The sequence below is a fragment of the Amorphotheca resinae genome (assembly GCF_003019875.1).
Source record: "Amorphotheca resinae ATCC 22711 unplaced genomic scaffold M430scaffold_13, whole genome shotgun sequence".
Classification (NCBI taxonomy): Eukaryota; Fungi; Ascomycota; class Leotiomycetes; order Helotiales; family Amorphothecaceae; genus Amorphotheca; species Amorphotheca resinae.
This window is the reverse complement of record NW_020194483.1, coordinates 27454-43963: the sequence shown is the minus strand read 5'-3', so window position 1 is coordinate 43963 and position 16510 is coordinate 27454. Positions and strand designations below refer to the sequence as shown.

The window sequence follows — 16510 nt, the reverse complement described above, 5'->3', positions numbered from 1 at the left end:
AAGCAATAAGCCAACCAACCCCCCAAACCTCTCCCTAGGTAACTAAAAAAGGAGATAAGTGTCTATATACTTCCAAACACAACACAACAATCACTATTAACATTCTTTATTCTACAAAAAGGGTAAAAGACAAGATTATATAAGAGGTTCCTAGGAGACGATAAACCAAACTAGGTCAGGATTATATTATATTCCATAAGTAGGAGGAGTTAGATGACCAAGAACAAACAAATTGTAGAGTAGAATATAGATAGAGGATAACCCGATAAGATAAGTAAATGTATGAATTTCTATTTACATAGGGGTTAGGTGTTTGTTTTTGATCAAGAGTTATTTAAACTAGATATATAGATATGCCAATCAACTAATCTCTTGATAGCCTGTGTAAAGGGGTACAGAGAAACAATGAAAAAGGGGCGGGGTTTAGAGCCTTGTTGAAGATGCGGCCGAGGCCATCCCGGGAAGTCCTCAGGTAATAATAGCAAAGGAGATTCAAACGAGAAAGAACGACAGGCGATGATTCAAATGAGAAAACAGGCGGCACGCTTCAACATCGAAGATGCCAGTCCACCAGAAGACATCCTGGAACAAGCACTGCACCATCGTCACGTGTCTCTGGCAACCCAGACCCATCAAGCGCCATAAGTACCTAGTGAGCAACCGAAGTTGACAGAAGTACTACCAGATATCAAGGCAATGGGAACCGCTGATGCCAGCCGCCTCCCACAGAAAACTGTGACCTTTGACCCATACAGTTCTGAGGATGTGCACGTATTCCACGCCTGCATGGAAGGCGATGGTAATGTTCTGAAACCTGTTCAAAAATTTTCTAGCGCCACTCCCAGAGAAAGTTTTGGGGGTCTACCGAAAATATATCAAGAAGGGAGTAGAAAAGAAGCGGGTGATCTTTCCTTCATTTCTGAAAAACGCCAGGCCCTATGGGTACGTCTGTTTATACCCGTAGTCAGGTGAGGTAATTGATACCCTCTCAGTCATCCACTGTCCCAGAAACTTCTAGGTATTTTACCTACCTAGGTACAACAAAGTTACATCGAAAACCTTGATGTGAGTTACAGTACCGATATGCTCCTAGGCAAGATCGGCTCAATCACCAAGAGCAGGTCTCTGAATGCTTTATTCGGGGTTGTAACGAGACCTTTGATGGAGCTGGCACTCTTGCTCTACACGCATATGGCCAGTAATCTCCAAAATGCGGGTAGTTTTGGGAGAGAAGTCACTGACTTTAGTGGGATGTCGTGAAGATTCACATCCTCAAGTCCCAGAAATGAAAACATACCCAAGCAACCTATTCCGAGCATCAGTTCTCCGTCTTTGCAAGAGGAGCTATTTATTGAAACAGAGACCGGTTGTGGAAATGAGGCCACATTATCCAGCTCCTGGAACGACAGTCAATTCTCTGTAGGAACTGAAGATGCCTCAACGGCTTTGGGTATTCGACAGAGACCAAGCATTCTGGGAAACCAACCTGCTACCCACGGCGGCGGCCAAGAACATGACCACAATTACGCAGAGGATGCTGTGGACAGCTGGAGGGAGGGCGACGATGCTTCAGAGGGGAGCACCTGTCCAGAGCAGCGACAGAAGCGTGGACAAACTCTTTCGAAGGGAAGCAAGGCTTATTTGGGATCTCTCATCAAGGACACTATCTGCACACGGCAAACCACCCTCCACGAGATTCCTCGTCCTCTCACCATGTACCTACCATTCGTTCTGTCTCTGGTGCACCATGTGCTTCCTGGAAGTTGGCCTCGAGTCTAGTCGTTATTTTTCCTTCCTTAATAAATGATTGTGGAGTTTGAACACTCGTAGAGTGTAAGAAGAAGAGTGATAGAAATGTATTAGGTTCTGTGTTTTTATATCGATCCAAGCTCCCTCCTCATCACGTGGCCCCAGACAGGTAGCTCTCAAGCCCCATACGTGTGGCGGTGCATCAGCCACCGTACTCAGCCACACCAGAGCGCGTCCGGGGTGGGCCTCTCTAAACACAAAGCGGAAAGATCTTGGATCATCATGATGATGAACGATGATGAATGTAAGACAACGGAGAAGAAGAAACAGAAAGAATCAAGGAACCTGGACGAGTCGTCCGCCCTACGCGCCCCTTGACACTTGGCAGCGCAGGATGATTGGAGATACGAGGGAGAGGTGCTTGGCGGGAGTGATTTACTGGGGTTAATACGCGGGAATCCGCGAGGGTCTGAGACTCTGAGTCGATGGTGATGGACACGGTGATAGACGTGGAGATGGAGATGGATTGACATAGGGGATCGGAGACCGGCTGGGATGATTGACTTGCTGGCTCATCATAGAGAGGGGCCCATTATCTCATATAGTCTCTCTCCTGGGTCAACTGTGAAGCAATAATGTCAAGCAAACCGCCTTGTCTCGCCCTGCCGGGTACGTATCTGGATGATCTCCACATAGCACAATGATTACAACGATGATAATCCAATCGACAACTCCCCTTTCGTCTATCATGACCACTTTTGGGTATTGGCGAGGCTGATGTAGAGTTGGTTGGCTGTCCTTTATCTTCTATCGAGCGTTCCCCCTTCGGTCTGGCGAACATCCATCATCTCTCCCTCATCCCTCCTCATCCCTCCATCCCTCCTCCATCTCTCTCCCTCCCCCCTCTCCCCCCCCTCCATCTAACTTCCATCCAGCTTCATTCAAGCTTTACTTCATCTCCATTGACCTGCTTCTACACCGATGAAGGAAGCTTCACCGGCCTCGGACTCGTATATATTTCGCATCCGCTCTTGGGCATCATCCAAAGCGTATGGCCTCTCTCCATTCTCCAAAGACAAGAGCCGACCTCCGACTCTCCCCTTAAACAACCACCATGTACACCACGAAGATGCACACCAGACCGTCCTGCCTGCGACCTGCCAGCTCGACGGCATCGCGCCCCTGGCCGCGAATCCTACCGCCAACCATGTGGCAGACCAGACATCGCCCGATAACCCGCCGCCCGCTCCACCTCCGCAAGCTGAGGGGCAGGGGCCTGTCGTAGAAGACGAGCAGCCCAACAAGAAGAAGAAGAATATTGCCGTCAGGTTTTGGCTCACGGCCAAATCCATCATACTCTCGAGTTATATCAACCTGCTGCTGGTACTTGTCCCGGTCGGAATTGCAGCAAAGGCCGCCGGGCTCAAACCGGGCATTGTCTTTGGGCTGAACGCCGTAGCCATCATCCCGTTGGCGGGCCTCCTCAGCCATGCCACCGAGAGCGTGGCCAAGAGGATGGGCGATACGGTGGGGGCGCTGATGAACGTGACCTTTGGCAATGCTGTGGAACTTATCATATTGTATGTTTGCGTCCCGCCTCTTGATGGACCTCCCGCTGATTAACCCCCCAAGCATGTATGTCTACCTCATAAGAGATGAAGACAAGAAAGAGCGAGAAGCCCTCTTAAAGGCATTATCATATCAATCGAGTCCCAAATCATCCGTCCCTCTCCTCTGCTCCCCTCCCCCATGCTAGCTGTCCGTGATCTTACAAGACTTATGCTCACTGTTGTTATCTTCTAACCGAATAGCATTGCCCTCCAAAAGGTGTGACCCTCGTTCGCATCTTCTCGGACCCCGCTGACTCTCCCAGAATGAAATCCGTATCGTCCAGGCTTCACTGCTCGGTTCGATCCTTGCCAACTTGCTTTTGATTCTAGGAATGTGTTTCTTGATCGGGGGGCTTCGTTTCCGCGAACAGGCATGTTTCTTGCACGCTGCCGGGTGCGCCGCTGACCCTTATAGATCTACAATAGCACGGTCACGCAGATGAGTGCATGTTTACTTAGTTTGAGTGTCATGAGTCTCTTGCTTCCGGTAGGTGTCGTCGGCAGGCGTGGGCGTCAAGTACTAATCCCCTCAGACCGCCTTCCATGCTTCGTTCAACAGCGACCAGGAGAAGAAAGCTACAAATTCCGTACTGAAAGTCAGCCGGGGAACCAGCGTGGTATGTCCTAATCCATTTCTTGAGATCATTGCTAACAACGTAGATTCTCCTCATCGTCTATGGGATGTACCTCCTCTTTCAACTGAAGTCACATGCCTACATGTATGTGAGCACCCCGCAACATATCATCGACGAAGAATCTGTCCCAGGTCCCGTTGCTCAGTGGATGGAGTCCTCTGACGGATCGGAATCCTCGGATTCCGATTCCGACCGGTCAAGTAGCTCAAATACCACGGTTAAACGTCTTCGGAGAGTTTTAGCTGGACGGCGTCGTCGCAAATCGAGTTCATGCTCGAAAGATACGGCCGATGTTGATGCAGTCAGGTCGCTCTCTCTAGGAACAGGCTCTATCTCTCCAGATCACACCGACGCAGTTGAATCACCGCACTCGCTTGGTCATGAGGGGGGACAACGTCTTGGATCCATCGACTTCGCTGAAGATGGTGATGACGAGGGGGGAGAGAAGGGACGTCGAAGCCGCAAGAACTCAATCATTAGTGCTCTGACGAAGGAGCGGAAGCGGGACCGAAAGCGCAGGGAGAGGAGAGAGAAGAGAGAGCGTAAGAAGGCTCAACGGAGTGGGGAGACCATCAACGAAGGCATCGTCCTGAGCACTTCCACCGAGAAGAAACCCGAGGAAACTGTTGATGAGCCCCGACATGTCGACTTTGATATCGCCGAGGACACGGAACCAGCAACAGACTCGTCCCAGAAACGAGCTTTTAATTTGCGCAACATCAGCTCAATCCGGCCCCAGATTCCAAAGACGTTCTCTCAAAATGTCTTCATGCAACCGGCGCCAGATCCACCAGCTCCCACTGGTGGACCAATTCCACGTGTCAAGTATGGGATCCGACGTACGAATTCTCTCCCGGATCGACTCAACCAGACGTATTCCGGTCCAGCCACTCGCGTCACCAGTGTCCAGCCTGCGCACATCCCAGCTGTCATAGCAGAAAAGCCAGCAGGGTCTGATGAGGAGAACATCTCCCGCACGACCGCTGTCTTGCTCTTACTCATCTCGACAGGACTGGTAGCCGTCTGTGCTGAATTCATGGTGGATAGTATCAACGCCGTGGTGTCAGGCAACTCGGGACTGAGCGAGGCTTTCATCGGGTTGATCATCCTTCCTATTGTTGGCAACGCCGCGGAGCACGTTACGGCTGTCACCGTCGCCAGCAAAAATAAACTGGATTTAGCGATTGGCGTAGCCGTCGGCTCCTCCATCCAGATCGGTATGTCGTCTTCTTCATCTAGGAAATTTGATTTACTAACCTCCCAGCCCTCTTCGTCACCCCCTTCATCGTCCTCCTCGGCTGGTGCATGTCCAAAGATATGTCCTTATACTTCACCCTCTTCGAAACCGTCTCCCTCTTTGTCAGCGCCTTCATCGTCAACTTCCTCGTTCTGGACGGGAGGTCAAATTACCTCGAAGGCGCCTTGTTGTGCGCGGCTTATGTTATTATCGCCGTGGCGGCCTTCTTCTACCCACAGGTCGGCTACCAGTCGGTGGTTGGCGGGAATCCAGACGCGACGAGTCGGTTGATGAGGATGATGTTTTAGGGGGTTTTGATGATATGGTGTGGTGGTTGGGGAGATTGCTAAGGGGGGTTGGTTGAGCTGTTTAAGGATCGCTACATATACATTCTTTTAGTTAGGGGAGAGTTTGCTTTTGATGATGGGGTTTGCGTGACATTTTGATAATAACAGAATGGAAATTCATCTTCTCTTCTCTTCGTCTACTGATCGGTGCGCTTTCATCGATATCTGATTCTATATCAATGTGCGTATATATTTGGGGGACTAACACATTATCGATCATCTTTTATGAATGGTAAGTATAAGCCCCTTCTACTGCAGATATAGGTTTATGTTTTCCTTTCAAGGAAAGTAGGAGATAGGAGGTCGTTATTGTGCATCTGTGTGCATACCAAAATCCTCATCCCCATCCATCCATTAATCATCCTTCTCTTCATTCTTTCCCATAATCACACCCACCCCCCTCACATATTATCTTCTACCAAGCAAGCATCTCTGCCTACTCTACCCACTCCATATCAATACCTACTCTAGATAGATTTCGCATCTATGTAAGCGAAGCTTTAAATATCCCAATCCCCCTTTTGTCTCACAACCAACCAACACGAGCTACAAGCTTCGCTTCTATGGCGCAGTGGTAACGCGTCGCACTTGTATACCACTCTTGGCATCCCAAATGCGAAGATTCCGCGGTTCGAATCCGCGTGGAAGCAGCTTGTTTCTTCTTTTTTCTTTTTTTTTCTTTTCCTTTTTCTTTGATGCGGTAGGGGAGCTGGGAGGGGGGGGGGGGAGTTTGGAATTTTTTTGGCTGGAAGGGGAAAAAGGGAATCAAGGGATTGATTCTACGCCGCACACCGAACTGAGAAATAAATATTTGTAGGGAAACAATAAATGATGGCTTTTCCTCTCAGGACTCGATTTTATTTTTTTTATCGTAATTTTATTTTTTCCGAATGTTTTGGGATGGGGGGATGGTGAAAGGAATAGGGATGTGGGGTTGGGTCGTGATAGATAGATAAGGTAGATGGGAATCCTATCGATCCTTAGATTCCCCATTCTCCCCTACCTTACCTTACCTTACAATTCCATTTCCCGTGCCGCCCATAGGGAGCTGGCCCAGAGAAAATAGGTAGTTATGCGAGATGTAGAACTGGAAATAGAGAATACCTTACCTAAGGTAGCTATTAAATCCGAAGATTAAAGGTAGGTAAGGTAGATATGTAACGACGGAATCACGACAGACAGAAAAGAAAGGGAAAATAAGTAGCTTCTCATTAAGCTTTAGGTTTAAGTTTTGGTTCTTTGAAGGCTAAGGGGGATGGGTAGGTAGGTAGGTAGATGGATAGGATTGGAAGTTTTGAGAATTGATGGTTTTAAGATCGGGATAGTAGGTAGGTAGGTAAGGGTAAAGATAAAAAATAGTAAGGGGTAAAGAGAAGATAGATAAGAGATTTTTAGGGAGTCCTTGAAGGAGGAGAGAAAAAGAAAAGGAGGGCATAGTAGATTCACCTAGGGACAGAGAAAGGATCTGAGATAGGGGAGGGGACGCGATAGATGTAGGTCTGGCGATCATTAGATTTTCTATTCCAACTTACGTTACTTTTCATATACTCAGGAAATACTCTAGGTAGCTGGGATATCAAATCAGAAGACATGGGCGACAGGATCACAGGTAAGATTATATCTATATTCCATGCACGCCTCTACAATACAGCCAACATCACCACTCCGCGATCTCCCCAGCTTTCGGCTTCTCGACTCGGACCACCTTATCCGGGTTCAGCAGACACAGCGGGTCGAAAGCCAGTTTGAGCTAGAAATCGTAAGCAATGTTTCAGGACCAGAAACAGCCGTCAAAGAATACGTACCTGCCGCATGGCATCCACCGTCGTCTCGCCCAGCTCGTGGTCTAGGTAATCCCGCTTCACCAACCCCACGCCGTGCTCTCCCGTAACCGTCCCCTCCATCGCGATGGCCCTCTTGATCATCCGGTGAACCACATCCTCCGCCGTCTTGCGCTGTTTGTCGTTGTATAACAGGATCGCTACCTATGTTAGTATGATTTAAACAGGGGTGAAGCTGCTGGGTGAAGCTGCTCACCGTGGAAATTCCCATCTCCGACATGCCCCACGATAGATCCGAACAATCCGCTCTTCGTCAGGTCATCCTTCGTCTCGTTGATGATATCCGGTAACCTGCTGATGGGAACGGCCACATCGCCCGTCCACACGTGATCCGTGCTATCCTGCTTCATGGCCATCATGCTCCACAAGGCCTCCTTCCTCGCACTCCAGAGCTCGTTCTGCTCGTTATCGTTCTTTGCAAACTCGAACGTCTTGCTCCCCGTCTCCTGCGCCAGCTTCTGGACCATGCCGACCTGCTCCTTGACAGCCGAGGGCGTGCCGGCGAATTTGAAGAACAGAGATGGCGCCTCCGTCCATTTCCTGTCCGTCATTCCTGAACTGTTGATGCACTTCATCTGGTTGTCATCCAGGAGCTCAATCGCCGCGATCGGGATCCCCTTGTTGACTACCTTGCCCACGCAATCCGCCGCCTGCTTGATGCTGCCGAAGCTGCAGACAGCTACCGAAGTCGTGTTTGGTTTCGTAGTCACCTTCAATGTAGCCTCCGTAACCAATCCCAACGTGCCCTCGCTCCCAATGAACATCTTCGTCAGATCGTACCCCGCGCTACTCTTCCGCGGTCTCTGCCTCGTCTTGATAATAGTCCCATCAGCAAGCACAACCGTGAGGCTGAGCACCCACTCCCTCATTGTCCCATACCGGTAAGCATTCGTGCCACTGCAGCCCGTGCCAACCATCCCTCCAATCATCGCCCCGGGTCCTGGGTCCGGCGGGAAGAACAGGTTGCTCTGGCCCAGCTCCTCGTTCAGCGCTTCCCAGCCCACCGCAGGCTGCACCACTACATCCATATCGTCCCTGTGCAGCGCCAGAATCTTGTCCATGCGGCCGAAATCGATCGAGATCCCTCCACGCGTCGGCGCGAAGTGCCCTTCCAAGCTGGTCCCCCCGCTGTATCCCGTTACGGGGATCCGTCGACGATGACAGACCTTCATTATTTCACTCACTTGCTCTGTCGTCTCGGGATACACAACCAGGAACGGCCTCTCTCCCTCCGAGATGTGTGATGACCACTCGCTACCAGAATGATCCGCCAGATCCGTCGGGGTAGTACTGACATGCTCCTTGCCGACAATCGCAACAAAATCCGCCCAGGCAGCCTCCAGATTCGCGCCTGACACATCGTGTCTTGGAGCAGAAATTGTCGAGAGCGGTGTCGTTGAGGCGGTCGACGGAGCAGGGTAGCTGGTCGACCCTAGGTAGTAGCCCACCAGGCCAGTTGTGAAGATAACTGCAGAAGAAGCACATCAGTACCGACCGACACATCTCGAGCACTGGCAAAGGTGGGAGGGGACGAACCAAACGTCAATGCCGCATTTCTCCCCCCAGCGCCCTCGTTCCTCTGCTTTGCAAATCTCTCTCGGTCCTCGCGCTCCTTTTGCAATCGCAACGCCGTACTTTGGTACAGCTGCCCTTTGAACGAGCGGCCCTCCTCGGGACGTTTCTTCTCAGTCGTCTCCCATCTCACCTGTCGCGCGACAGCAGGTCGCAGATGTGCAGCCGCAGAGGTGCGAGTCAGAGGGGAGAGCAGAGCTCTGGGTGCAGCAGGCGCGCGTCTGGGGAACGGCATCGTGCCCTCCAAGTATGCAATCAATTACCCTGAAAACACTGGAGAGGACCTCAAGCACGCCGAGACTCGTGCGTCGTGATGTTGGGGATCTTTGGGGATGTTGGAGCTGTCTGCCAGTAGGAACTCAACTCAACTCAACTCAGCCGGGTTAGACGGCCGCTTCCCCACATCACACCCTGCACGTCAAGCACGGCATTTCTGTCCAATGGCCACCCGCTGCATAATCTTCACGCAACGATCAATGTCAATGATGAATTACGGGGCTTGGGTTCCATTGCTCAAGGACTTGTTGTTTTAAACCTCGGAATCTTTGATTCTCTCCATTATTCATCTTGTGTGAAAGTAGTATACCTAGCTATGCGCCGACTTCGCATTAACAAAAATAGCACTGAAGCTCAAAGCCGCTCCCTGGCAAAAGAAGCATCCCATCAGCAACACCTCGGACGCCACCAATCTAACACCGCCAAGTAATCCATCTTCCATGGTAGCAATAACAAGGCACGAATCCGGCTAGAATGTACTCTCACAATAAACCCAAAACTGGCAACCTCCAATCGCAAAACTACCCGTTCTTCCATGCAGCCACCAGCTGAACGGTGAAAATAGGCTTCACGCCGCTGATGGCCGCCAAGTAAGCCTCCAACTCCTCATCAGAATCGATCGGCAGGGTCATCTCATGTCCGTTTGGTTGCTTGATGACACCTTCGATGCGGATAGCGATCGTCCCCGGGAATTTGACCGACGCCAACTGTCGTAATTCATCCACTGAAGCCATGCTGAGTGTGCTCACCCACAGCCGAGAATTCGATTGAACATCCGAAGCAGGATGTAACCGGAAATAGACGGCGATCGATGATGGTGAAGGAGGAAAGTCGGCCTGCGCAGCTTGGGCAGCGTACTGCTGATCAGCATATTGCTGCTCGGCGAACTGATTCTGCATGTTCTGCATGCCTCGGTTCATCAGTGATGGGTCATTTGCAGCGGCAAGGAGTAGCGAAGGATCAATTTGCATATTTCCATGATCCATCATGACCTGTGGGTGTTGCTGTGGATGCGGTGGCGGCTGTTGCACTTGATGTGCTTGAGCCTGGGGACGGGCCTGAGGCTGAGACTGCACCACTTGAGATTGAGCCTGTGCTCGTGTTGCGGTTTGGACGAGGTTATGATGAGTAGGTTGAAAAGCATTGTTGGCGTTTCCGCCGTTGAACTGTGGCATAGCCTGTGGCATCGGCTGTGGTATCGGCTGTGGCATAGCTTGCATCGATTGTTCGGGTGCAGTGTAGTTAGAATCGAATTTCTTCTTCCTGGTCGGATCGCGCTTCGTCTGGTCATCGCGAAGGCGCTTCATAACATCTCTACAGAGAACTTCCATGGCCTTGACCTTCTCCTGGTGTCGGGGATCAGCATCTCCTGGAGCGAGAATGTTCTGCAGCAACTGGGAACCGTTGATCCATTGTGCCTTGAGCTCCTTCCAATGTTCCTCGCCGGCTTCGAGCTTGCTTGTGAAATGATCCGCTTTGAGGGTTTGGTAGAAGGCATTGCGCAATTGGCGAGACTCTTCTGGGTTGATGCCAAGGGTATTCTTGGCCTCCGCGATTGTCATACGCCGCTCCAGTGTTCGCATCCTCTTGGTAACATCGCTGCAAACAACATCCAGCGCCAGCTTCTTTGCCTCCTGGTTGTCATCATTCCCCCAGAATACAGACTGCAGATGTGGACTTTCCTGGATCAGCCTATCCTTCGCAGCTTCCCATCGCTCGGGACCTGCAATAGTCTTCTTGATGATGTCTGCCTCTTCACAAATACGCTGGAATCGAGCCCGAATGTCGCGATAAAGCCGGTTATCGAGACTCAGGAAAGCCTTGCTCTCATCGATAGTGGTTTCGGAGGGGAAACGAGGAGGTCCAGGAGGATCAGCGGGCAGACCGGCCCAGCCACGAGTTCGGCGGCGACGCTTTCGTGTAGCCCAGCGCTCTGCGGATTCGGCCTGAAGCTTGGCCAGCCGTTCCTGTCTCTTCTGCAATACCTCGGGGCTGAGTGGGGGAGATTCAGCTCGTACGGGACGAGACGTGGGTTGCATAGGCATCGACATCTCCACGGGCTCGTCCTCCCCCTCGGCATCTGCTAGCTGTCCGTCGGGGTACAAGGCCTGCTGCAGCTGGTTGATAACTTCTTGGTCTGTATCGTTCTTCTTGGATTTCATCCCATTGGGGACGCGCAACAGCCATCGATTCTTGGCTCGTACTCGCATGAGCTCGCGTTCCTTGATGTCGAATCCCTCTTCGTTCAGCGTGCGAAGCATCTCCCGTTGGGAGGTATTACAGTCCCATAGCTCTTTGACGCGTTGGACGAGGGCGGCATTCTTGTGCGCGGGATTCTGCTTCGAGGGGAAATCCCATCGTTTGAATTGCGTCTGAAAGGCCCGTTTGCTGAGGTCGAGTCTAGTCAGTACGGACGACGAGATTTAAGTTTGGGGGGGTGGTGGTGGATGAAAGGGGATGGGAACGTAGTGGTACCAGTACGGCGCGGTGCCCATACATACATAGTACGTCTACTGGGCGCTGCATACATACCTGGGAGCGAACTTGTGTTCGGTTTTCATATACTCCATGATCTCCTCCAACGATTTCTTCTCCTCGATGTACATGCGGTAACATATCTCCTCCTTGTTCTCCCAGTCGTAGACCATGTTGGCAGCGGGAGCGCCGAGTGCGCGGGCGACGAATGGACAGTTGATGATCGAGTTCGGAGTCGTCGAGATGGTCGGTTGAGGCGACCGAAGGACTGCGTTGGAGAGGATAGCAGGCTCCTGTACTGTCCGGTACTGCGTGCGAGGTTTTACAGAATTCGCCGCGCGCGACGAGTGCGGTATGGCGCGGGGCTGAGTCAGCACGCTTCGGCTCCCCTTTCCTCTCCAACATCTCCCCCTATTCGAGGTCTTCTCCCATGTATTATATGTGTATATGTGTACCTATAGATGTATATCCATATCTACACGTAGATTTTCATAATTACATACACATACATGGATATTTGATTTACATTCCTTCTTTCGGTTGCCTTCCTTATTCTTGCAACCCCTCGTCCTAAATCACACCGTCTGTTGTAACCTGTTGCCGCCTTCTTTCTTGCTCCATCGACCTCTCCGTATGTCCCTCTATGCGTTATACCCCCTCGTTGCCTGACTCTCATCCTACAGAATCCTCCCTGACCTACCGGCTCTCACCTATGGCTCCCACGTTGGACATCGATATCCAGAACAGGATCAGTTCCGGTCAAGTCTACGCCTATGTCACGGGACAAGCACTCGACAACGGGAATCACGTGTGTCTGATCAGAGCGGATGGCAAGACCCCCTACTTCCCCGCCTCGCCATCCCACACCTGTGCCCCTCTGTCGGAAGACTGTTCGATCCCTCTCGGTCCCCAGGGCAGTATCACCAGGATCACCATTCCTCAGCTCGCTGGTGGCCGCATCTGGTTCTCGATCGGAAAGGAGTTGACCTTTCTGGTGAACCCGGGACCGGCAATCGTCGAGCCTTCGGTCACTAACCCCTCGGATCCTAATATTCATATTGAGTGGGATTTCTGCGAATTTACTTTCGCTAATAACCAGCTGTACGCCAATATAAGTTATGTGGACTTTGTCAGCTTGCCGGTCTCCTTGACCATGACCCCACACGACGGCGAAGTCCAGAAGGTTCTTGGTTTGAAGCCTGACGGGCTTGCATCAATATGTGCTGGCCTGGAGGCACAACACCTGGTTGATGGCAACGACTGGCACAAACTCATCTTTGAGTCAGAAGGAAGGAAACTGCGGGTCCTGAGCCCAAATAATGGCGCTGTGATGAACGGTAACATGTTCCAAGGGTACTACGATTCCTACGTCAACCAGGTCTGGGAGAAGTATAGTCGAACGCCTCTCACTGTCGATACCCAAGCTCAATGGGGCAAACTGACTGCCAAGGTTTCCAACGGTAGCTTAGAGTTCCATGGCATTGGATCTTTTAGAAAACCATCCAGTGCCGACATTTTTAGCTGCAGTACGGGTCCTTTTGCCAGCAATGCGGGAGCTTTGGGCCCCTTGACGGCCCGTATCTGCGCTGGCTTGAACCGGTCGACTCTCTTGGTCAATGACGTTCACCCCAACAACGAACGGGTCTCCCAATACTACAAGGACAAGATCACGAACCATTATGCGCGCCTCGTTCACGAAGCGAATATCGATGGGCGAGGCTACGCGTTTCCTTATGACGATGTCCCAGCCTCAGAAGGGGTTGATCAATCTGGCTTTGTCAATGGGTCTCCAAAGTCCTTCCTGGTTACGATTGGATAATGAAGCTACTGAACTGTAAACCATCCTCGAATACTTGCTTTTGCAATACATCATGAGTTATGCCATCCCGTATTAGGTGCGACGAAAAGGGCCCGCTGACTTTGATCACTTTGGTTTGCGTACCATGTCGAATGAGAATAGATACTCCACATCTCATTCCAGATATTTTAAATACCAGAAACGCTTGTTCTATATTGAGCTGCCGAGTTTCTCTTTATTGGACTTTGATTTGGGGTGTAGGTGACGGGGGGATGTCTACGATTAAGGCGCAGTCAGAAAGATGGTTGGCCAGCATGGCCAACCAACATCACCAACATGACCAACATGACCAACATGGGTTATTTCCGGGGTTCCAGGGGATCAGCGACGGTCAGCTTGGCGCTCTTAAATAGCACGACGAGGCCCACATAGTTTAGCCAAGCGTATGCCGCCGTCATGACTTCTTCTCCAGCCGACTCGATAATATCCGACCCCGCAACCCTTGAGTCGGGATTCCGATCGTGCCATTCAACACAACTGCAACAACAAATAGACGCCCCAGAGATCAGAAATCCGAGAGCAATGCCCTCTATTCCGAGACCGAGACTGAGCCCGTGAGAAGATGGCGGAAAAGAGCAAAGACGGCTCACGTCCTCCAGCCAGAGTGGGGTCAGCCCGCCCGGAAACCGTACCACGAATATGTCCACCAACTCCTCGGGGCAGGATGGGCTAATTTGCAGGATCTGGACGAGTACATGAGCGATAGACCAGCGCCTACTGAACCATTTGTCGTGTCGGTCTTGGATATCTTAGACGATTTCAAGCTAAAGCAATGGCCGGATCTCAACAACGAACATGATCTGAGCAGCTTCACGAAGGATCAGAGTCGGGAGGGCGTCAACGTGCGACTCTACATGGCAGAGTACAGCAGTCGCCCTTCTGCGGGCATGATAGAGGCTTTTGGGAGCTCTTTCGGGCTGGATCCCCGGTTCTTTAACTGGGCCATCGATAGCAAGAATCATGTTTTCACGCCTGCGCAACGACATCGAGCACCTTACATCCGTATCGGCTTTGGTGTCTTGGACCGAATGACACATTCTAAGACCGACACAGAGAGGTTCAAAGTTTTGGTCTACATTCAGGTTAGTAACATTCACACGGTTTACGATTGCTCTCTAACTTCTACCCGAGCCCGACGAACAAGGTACTGGATGGACTGGTAAGACCATGAACTCTTTTCCTGGGTTGTACTGACATTCCATCTGTCAAGGCATCATCTTCTTCAGCTCGCATACGAAAATCGCCCTCTCCCCCCGCATCGTCACTGATCCGCCAGCATTTCAATCCGCACTCCCCTCGCCCAGGATACTCGAGCCCAAATCCTTCCGCGAGCTGTATCTCGAATCCTTCGAATTCGTCAACCTCGAAAAGGCAGCGTCCTCTCCATTTTACACTATTGCTAATCTTCTTTATCTTAATTGCTTCTGCTGGAGTGAGGTTATTACCACTATCCGAGAAGAGGATCAGCGCATTAACGGTATTTCCGACACATCGGTTGAACATACGGAAGAGATCAAAAAGTCGTTAGCGATGGTTCAGAGGGGCGGGAGCCTAGGGTGGAGGGGCCAGGACGAGGCGCACACGGCTGATATCAGACAAAGACTAGAGGAGGACTTCAAGCATCTTGTTAATCAAACCGATCTGCTATGGTCGGCTCGGCATAAGATGGCAGCGATCTCTCAGCACAAGTCGGAGTCAAGATGGACCAGTCTCACTAATGCTTTTACATACTTGTAAGTCTCAGCCCTGTCTCTTAGGACCCGTTGATTCTGACCCCTTAGATTTGCACCTATCACTATCATGTCTGGAGTTTACGGAATGAACGTCTCTGAAATCTCTGGCAGCGATTCGAACCCGAACATATGGCAGTTCTTCGTGGCGGTTGTAGCTATGAATGTTGTCGTTCTCTTGTCCTTGGCAATTTCGAACTGGGTGCATACGATGCGCAAGCACGGAAGAAAGGCTGGCGTGAGAGAAATCCTCGGGTTTGCAGTGGGCCGAATCAGCACGAAGTAACGCATAATGATTAACGATATCCACACGGTTGGCGATAGGGATTTGATATTGTCTAAGGTATATAATCTATACGAAACTTTGGAAACCAGAATATAGCATGGTCCACCTATGATGGAGGAGAGGGCCCCTGAACTGTTTCCATATTCTTTGAACCCCCGAACGAGATTGCTTTCTCTGGCAACGAAAGACTGATAGATTCAGAACCGCAAAACCGATGTATCAGGTGCAGAGTAAGATTGCTACGCTGATCCCGATTCATCTGGCGAGTATTCATTGGTCCCCGAACCTCCTTTCCTTTTTCTATTCCCCCGCATCTCTCATCATCATGATCATCCACACACCAATCTTCTACTTCGGGGGCGCAGCGACTAGTGCTGACTTCCCGCCCTACCCTGTTGTTTTGTGTCTGAGCCATGGAAGATACATACATACATACATACATGCATACATGTGTATATATACATGGAGTAAGCAAAAACCTATCAATACCTATTAAGCAATAGGACTCAAGATGGGCGCAGCGCACACGATCGCTTTCCTACATTTCCCTAGCCCATCCCGTGGAATTTTGACCTTGGGCCCGGGTGGATTACTATTCACGCCTCTTGCCTATAGGGCGTCTCCGCAGGACAATGCGCAACGATCGTCTGGAATCGTGGGGATTGTGCCTGGCCGCCCTAGCAGTTTGACTGGCCACGCCATGCCAGATAGGGTAAGAAAGGGAATGCTTTGGTCTCGGAGCCGCATACTAAAGTGTCCCTTTGGGAATGGTTTGCGGGAAGGGACTATAAAGTGGCGTGATATATGGTCTGATCACACCGGAATTGTGAGGCCACATGGCAGACTGTTAAAAGCGAGAATCCTAGAAACCTTAGACAACCTTTTGGCCTTTCC

General features: G+C 50.9%; 6 protein-coding genes across 6 annotated transcripts; 4 read left to right on the top strand and 2 right to left on the bottom strand.

The window, feature by feature from the left end:
• Positions 1-559: 559 nt before the first annotated feature.
• Positions 560-1779, top strand: M430DRAFT_31210 (hypothetical protein; the record flags this gene model as incomplete). Its single annotated transcript, XM_024866019.1, has 4 exons — positions 560-652; positions 694-942; positions 1036-1246; positions 1361-1779. The coding sequence occupies 4 exons, from the start codon at positions 560-562 to the stop codon at positions 1777-1779; spliced, it is 972 nt and encodes a 323-aa protein (XP_024716870.1).
• Positions 1780-2506: 727 nt separating this feature from the next.
• Positions 2507-5585, top strand: M430DRAFT_185760 (hypothetical protein). Its single transcript, XM_024863902.1, has 8 exons — positions 2507-3329; positions 3382-3384; positions 3561-3576; positions 3623-3730; positions 3775-3846; positions 3893-3976; positions 4020-5211; positions 5259-5585. Exons 1-8 carry the CDS (start codon positions 2731-2733, stop codon positions 5537-5539), a joined length of 2355 nt encoding a protein of 784 aa, XP_024716869.1. The 5' UTR covers positions 2507-2730; the 3' UTR covers positions 5540-5585.
• Positions 5586-7235: 1650 nt separating this feature from the next.
• M430DRAFT_69750 (hypothetical protein) lies at positions 7236-9333 on the bottom strand (the record flags this gene model as incomplete). The annotated part of the gene is made up of 4 exons (XM_024869451.1): positions 8956-9333; positions 7616-8887; positions 7384-7559; positions 7236-7328 (listed from the first exon to the last, which is right to left on the bottom strand). The coding sequence occupies exons 1-4, from the start codon at positions 9224-9226 to the stop codon at positions 7236-7238; spliced, it is 1812 nt and encodes a 603-aa protein (XP_024716868.1). The 5' UTR covers positions 9227-9333.
• Positions 9334-9525: 192 nt separating this feature from the next.
• M430DRAFT_45432 (hypothetical protein) lies at positions 9526-12046 on the bottom strand. Its single transcript, XM_024867769.1, has 2 exons — positions 11800-12046; positions 9526-11655 (listed from the first exon to the last, which is right to left on the bottom strand). The coding sequence occupies exons 1-2, from the start codon at positions 11913-11915 to the stop codon at positions 9789-9791; spliced, it is 1983 nt and encodes a 660-aa protein (XP_024716867.1). The 5' UTR covers positions 11916-12046; the 3' UTR covers positions 9526-9788.
• A 182-nt stretch (positions 12047-12228) lies between these two features.
• On the top strand, positions 12229-13739 carry M430DRAFT_69748 (glycoside hydrolase family 64 protein). The gene is made up of 2 exons (XM_024869450.1): positions 12229-12373; positions 12426-13739. The coding sequence occupies exon 2, from the start codon at positions 12455-12457 to the stop codon at positions 13559-13561; it is 1107 nt and encodes a 368-aa protein (XP_024716866.1). The 5' UTR covers positions 12229-12373; positions 12426-12454; the 3' UTR covers positions 13562-13739.
• A 137-nt stretch (positions 13740-13876) lies between these two features.
• Positions 13877-15713, top strand: M430DRAFT_61666 (hypothetical protein; the record flags this gene model as incomplete). Its single annotated transcript, XM_024868940.1, has 5 exons — positions 13877-13930; positions 14110-14682; positions 14732-14759; positions 14811-15333; positions 15382-15713. 5 exons carry the CDS (start codon positions 13877-13879, stop codon positions 15614-15616), a joined length of 1413 nt encoding a protein of 470 aa, XP_024716865.1. The 3' UTR covers positions 15617-15713.
• Between the last annotated feature and the right edge of the window lie 797 nt (positions 15714-16510).